Source organism: Balearica regulorum, chromosome 12 (genome assembly GCF_011004875.1).
Source record: "Balearica regulorum gibbericeps isolate bBalReg1 chromosome 12, bBalReg1.pri, whole genome shotgun sequence".
Taxonomy (NCBI): domain Eukaryota; kingdom Metazoa; phylum Chordata; class Aves; order Gruiformes; family Gruidae; genus Balearica; species Balearica regulorum.
The window spans coordinates 6,327,433-6,333,432 of NC_046195.1; the positions used below are offsets into that span (position 1 = coordinate 6,327,433).

General features: G+C 41.2%; 1 protein-coding gene across 7 annotated transcripts in view; it reads left to right on the forward strand.

Annotated features, from left to right (window-relative positions):
• The window catches only part of OTUD7A (OTU deubiquitinase 7A), a 138,400-nt gene extending 132,982 nt beyond the window's left edge, over positions 1 to 5,418 (forward strand). For 6 of the 7 annotated variants that reach the window (XM_075764396.1, XM_075764393.1, XM_075764392.1 and 3 more), the window contains 3 exons: positions 1,451 to 1,565; positions 1,814 to 1,898; positions 3,874 to 5,418. In XM_075764396.1, the coding sequence (XP_075620511.1) occupies positions 1,451 to 1,565; positions 1,814 to 1,898; positions 3,874 to 5,307 (1,634 nt within the window). In that variant the 3' untranslated portion in view covers positions 5,308 to 5,418. The remainder of the gene's footprint in view (positions 1 to 1,450; positions 1,566 to 1,813; positions 1,899 to 3,873) is intronic. The other variant, XM_075764397.1, reaches the window with a different exon arrangement.
• Positions 5,419 to 6,000: the final 582 nt, after the last annotated feature.

Sequence of the window (6,000 nt, forward strand, 5' to 3'; positions counted from 1 at the left end):
TTCAAAGAGCTACATTCTCTTACAATATTATTTTCTGTGCTTGCATCTTACAGCGCTATCTGCAACTGAAGTTGATTAATCTTCCAACTGTTCTATACTATACTTACAGTTAATATGGGGAAAATATTTCAAGAATTACCTACTATAAGCAGTAGGGGGCAACATTTCCATCAAATTTGTAGAGGTTTGACCTTTTTATTTCCAGTCTGCAAAGCTGAAAATACATATATATACTTTCTGCAGTTGTCAAACTGTCTGAACTGTGTTAATCTAAAATGCAGCTTAAATTTCCTGCATTCTGCCAGGTGAGGAACAATATTTAACCAAAAATGATGTACCTTTGTTTTGACAACATATGTTTTCTGAACTGCAGAACAGATTATAAACAGCATATAACCAGTAAGTGTAATCAGTTTTCAGTAATTCAGTGCCGTGATGTTTGGGTGATTTCTCCAGATTTCTTTGCCCCTTGGTCTTGCTGGAATGAATACCTAGGCAAAGTCCTGAAGGGTTCTAGTATAGAAAATTAAATTCCTTGATTGGTTGTCAGAGGAGCAGCAGTGATCTGCACCATGCTGAGGATCCCACCCGGTCCCTCAACTTTTTTTTCTAATGAAATGGAAGAAAATTGCTAGCTTTTAATTAAAGTTGACAGTGTTTTTCTCTTAGTTTCTTGCTGGTGATGAATGATAGACACTCTGTAAAATCAGAGTGCGGTCCCTGCATGCTGAGTACCAAGCAGAGTCACTAAGGTATGTGTCAGAAGGCAGAGCCCTAGCAGAGAGGGGAAAGGACAGAAGAGCCAAACCAGCTAGACAGTAATGCTGGGATAGAACAGCAGTAATGGTCTTTTCACTATGCTCAAGGCAGACCTCGCACTGACCTGTTAGCCCATATATATGTTGATCTATGCTTCTCAATTATGTTGATCCACTCTTTGAGTTCAAAATCGCTGTAACTGCATTTTGCTTTCTTTCTAAATGCTGTTAGCAATATGTTTTTGTTTCTTTGACAGTGGAAAACAAAAAGGTACTAAACTGAAAAGACAATAATTAACAAGTATGTGCATCTGTGTGAGAGACAGGCAGGAGTATTTCAACTTTTTATTGCTTTCTGCTATTCTAATGGTTATCCAGGAAATGTTTATTCTGCATTACAAAATGGCAGTGTTGTTCTCCCAGAAGTCTCCCCTCCTCCTTTCACTCCAGGAGCAATCAGGTTCTTAACCTCTCCCTGTCCTCTTCTATTGCACAAATATCAAAATAGGGAAATGGAGCCTGGTATAAATCATTTGTGGTGCTGTCGATGAGACAATGCTGCAGCAGACTCAAATTCTGCTCTTCTTCAACCAGTTATGCTGCTTTTCACAGCTGAATCATTTTTTTTCCTCACAGCTAAATATTTTTTTCTTTTGTCATCCCCACCCATCCTTGTTTCTTCTCTACTTCAGCGGTGATCCCCCTGACTGACTCTGAACACAAGTTACTGCCTTTGCACTTTGCGGTTGATCCTGGGAAAGACTGGGAGTGGGGAAAAGATGACAATGATAACACCAGACTGGCCAAGTAAGACCTTTCTGTGACTTTAGTGTTAAGCGGTAAAATGTCTTGAGCTGTACCTGATGGAAGTATTGGGAGAACTGCTAACAGAGAGGGCTTTGTTCGTGTTCGCTGGTTACATGGGAGAAGACATGGGTGGGTCTCCAAATGCCCGCCACAATTCAGGCTGCTCTTACATCTCTCTCCATTAAGATGTACTGCTTTTTCTTTCAGGCTGGTGTTGACTGTTTGTTCCTCTCTTTTTTCATCTTTAGTTTGATTCTGTCTCTTGAGGCAAAGCTTAATCTTCTACACAGCTATATGAATGTAACATGGATACGCATACCATCTGAGACACGGGTAAGGTAAACTTCCCCCTTGGTCTAAACAAGATGAGAGATACAAGGCATGGCAGGGTGTTGTGCAGGGTAGGCTGCCTGGACTGGCCAGCTGACTGGAAAGACCTAAGTGTCCTTGCAGCAGGACAAGTCACTCATGGCTCATTATCATTGCTATCAGGCTTATAGATATTTTTTTTTCTTCTAGTTATTTAATAATGCAGTTGCTTGTATATTTTCGCAACTCATACTCTCTTCTGAAATGTATTTTCTAGCATAATCATTCTGTTACTTATTTCAGTAGTCAGTGTATTTCAGAAAAAGCTTAAAATAGACCTTTTCTCACCATTGTTTTCTCAGAACTTTGGCTTGCTCTCGTAACGCCACTGTTAGGTCACCAATCCCAAGTCCTTTCTCCTTCTGAGAATACAGTTGCACCCCTGGACAGCTCCCAGTTTAGAGTGGCTGACAGAAGGCCACAGACTGGCGCTGAACCGGAGCCTGGTTCTTTTTCTGAAAGCTATTTTAGAACCATGCTCAGCTGGCACCTAGTCAGCTGCAAATTTCTCTGCAAATTACATTGAATAGATTGTGGGGTTAGTCTGGAGGCAAAATGTTGCTAGGAGAGGACGGAGGTGATTTGGGCAGCCTACACAGACAGAATTTGAAAGGAGAAACAGAACACAAAAGGAAAAAGTGTTTAACAAGCTGCAGGAGGGGAAAAATCCATTTTTCTGAAGTTTCTACAGTGGTAGCTGCCACATCAGAAAAAGGAGAGGCAAAATGGTCCTATAGTTGTAAGCTGTGAGCCTGAAACTTGTGGGACCTAGGCTACCTCTCCCTGCTTCACACTTGCCACATGAGCATGGTCAGGTCACTTTAGCACTCATTTCCTCCTTTGCCAAGTGGGGACAACAGCTCTGCTCCCACCTGGGTGGTGGGATGCTCAAGGATTCCAGAGAGAGAGAGAACACATTTAAGTACCCAGGCTCAGAAGCAGGTGTGCAATTCTATACTGGAAGTATATAAATCATCAGAGCTGCTTTTCTTTTTTCTCTCTGAATCATTATGGTTTGTTAAATGTTTCATATTTCTCTCTAGCAGATTTTAGCTTCACGGTGCCTGAAAGCAAGACTGAGTTTTGCAAGAGTAAATGAACAGAGACACATTTTAAAGTACCCTAGAATCCTTGTTATTGCATTTGTCAAGAAAGACATTTTATTACCGTGCCTAAAATATAAATTGGAACTCAGACTTCTGACACCAGTTTTATCTGCATTGTATTTCTAATAAGAATGACTACACCTCATTGTATTACTCAGTCTACTTGCTTAACTTTAATGTATAATATTTCAGGCAAGATGTTTAGCTCTGGTGCATCGTACCTTTGATTTTCATGCACCAGACCTGAACAATGAAGAAAATAAATCTATTTAAGCGGGTTTTGAACATATTGACTTTTGAAATCTTACTACATCCATGTTTGTGTGCTGCATGCCCCTCACAGCTTTCAGCAGAACCTCATTTCCCTTCCATCACAGTATTACCAATTCCTTTCCATGCTCTCTATCTCCCCCATGGCTGAGAGGCAGCCTGTATTGTAGCTGCTTCCTACTGAAGGGCCGAGCACTGTGCTGGCCAGCTGCTCAGCTGGACAACATGAGCAGGGAGCTTGTGCTGCAGCCTTCCCTCCATAGGAGCTCTAACTCACATCTCTCCATTATTCAGACATTGATTTTTCACAGAACCTCTGAATGACTGACCTCTCTTCTGCAAATGTGCTTGAAATGAGCCAAAAGCTACTGTAGAAACAAGCAAGATAATAGTCAGCACAGCCAAATAAGCTTTATTTGTTGTAGAAACCCATCTAAAATGTCAGTGCATAAATCAAAAAATGCATTTAAAATCAATGTCAAAATCCATATTGGGGTTTTTTTGCACCATGTCCCTGTATGAAACTGATTTTGCTGTATCTAATTATAATTACTTTTCCATAGCAGGCCCCTTTGGCTCAACCAGAATCCCCTACAGCTTCAGCCGGGGAAGACGTTCAGTCTCTGGCTGACTCAATGGACTCGGACCGAGATTCCATCTGTAGTAATTCCAACGGCAATAATGGCAAAAACAGTAAAGAAAAAGAAAAGGACAAACAGAGGAAAGATAAAGACAAAACCAGGACGGATTCAGTCGCCAATAAAATAGGAAGCCTCAGTAAAACCCTGGGAATTAAACTGAAAAAGAATATGGGTGGTCTTGGAGGCCTGGTGCACGGCAAAATGAGCAGAGCCAATTCAGGGAATGGCAAAAACGGTGACGCAGTAGAGAAGGTCAAAGAGAAAAAGTCCAAGTCTCGAAAAGGAAGCAAAGAGGAATCTGGACAGTCTGCAAGCACTTCTCCATCTGAAAAGACCACTCCATCTCCGACTGACAGAGCTAGCAACTCACCCGTTGAAAAGATGAACACTAAATCCTTCTCTGACAAGCAGTCTGACCCGTGGAAGTACAGCACTGATGTGAAACTCAGCCTCAATATTTTGAGAGCTGCCATGCAGGGTGAACGAAAGTTTATTTTTGCTGGCCTTCTTTTGACCAGTCATAGGCATCAGTTCCACGAGGAGATGATAGGCTATTACCTGACCAGTGCACAGGAGCGTTTCAATGCAGAGCAGGAACAGAAAAGAAAGGATGCTGAGAAGAAGGCTGCACTGAATGGGTCATCTAGTAGGAAACTGGAGCCAGAAGCATATTCAAAAGAAAAACTAGAAACATCTCCTCAGGATAGGGCATCACCCGTCTTGCCTCAAAGCCATACAACTCAACTGGTTTTAAAATTTAAAGATCGCACTAGTCCCACTCCTGGGTCATTTTCTTCACCTAGTAATGGTGCTAAGAAAAGTGGACCCATTCCGGTATCTGCCCACTATAGCCATACGCCACCTGTTCAAAGGCAAAGTGTCATTCATTTGCATGATGTCAACCCCAAGCCATCGAGCTTCCAAGACGATACCTACAAGCCAGTGGTTGGCACCTTAAAATCCTGTGCCACCTATCCCCAACAAAACAGATCGCTGTCTTCTCAAAGCTATAGCCCAGCCCGGATATCCGGTATCCGTACAGTGAACACAGTGGAATCGCTGAGCTATGCCATGCCCACTGAACACAAGTCTCAGACGTACACAAATGGATTCAATACTGGTGATATTAGAGACTGCTTAGAATATGCTGATGAGGATGCTCCTCAGACCTGGTTGAACAATGATAAAAATCAAGGCAGAAGCACAGTTTGCCCAATATACTCCACCCAGCAGAACCACTGTAAGAAGGAGAACTGTTCCTTTTATGGTCGTCCTGAGACTGAAAGTTACTGTTCATACTGCTACAAAGAAGAGTTAAAGCGCAGGGAGAGAGAAAGCAAGGGACACAGGCATTGAGGATTCTTCCGTGACTACTTAGTTTTACCATTTTCTTACTTACAAAGTAAACAGTGTTGAATTGCAGTAAAAGGAATCCTTAAAAAAAAGAATAAAGGATTGATGACTAAATAGTGTCTAGCTTTTCGCTTTTCCGGGGTAATGAGGAAATAATAGGATTAATTTATCATAAAAAAAAATATTATTTTCCATTTTGTCAGTGTCTTTTTTACATATACTGGTAAGCTGAAGGGTTGTTTACTCCTTTGTCAGTGCTGTGTATATGTTTGGTCAAAAATTTACTAATGGTGCCTGAATTTACACTGACATCACTCAGGTAGTAGAATGATAGGGGAAAGTCATAATACCGGAGATGTGGTGTTGTAGTAGGGTAGTATCTGCCTTGCAGACATTTGAAATTCTATAGCTACTATGAGAGTATTTTTTCCTCAGTAAAACCTAAATTTTTCATAGCCTTTTTTTTCAGGAGGGTAGTGATTTTGCATACTGCACACTTTTAACATGACAGCATATTGCATTACTACTAATGTTTGTACTCAGTACTTCATACTTTAGTATGAAATTGAATGATTCCGGGGAAATGGGAGTGAAAGGTCTGAATTCATGAGGGCTGTAGCTCTTCCTAATTTTAAGTTCTTACCAGTTATTTCTACATTTCCACAAAAAAAGTAGATTTGAGCCACTTTTATTTGT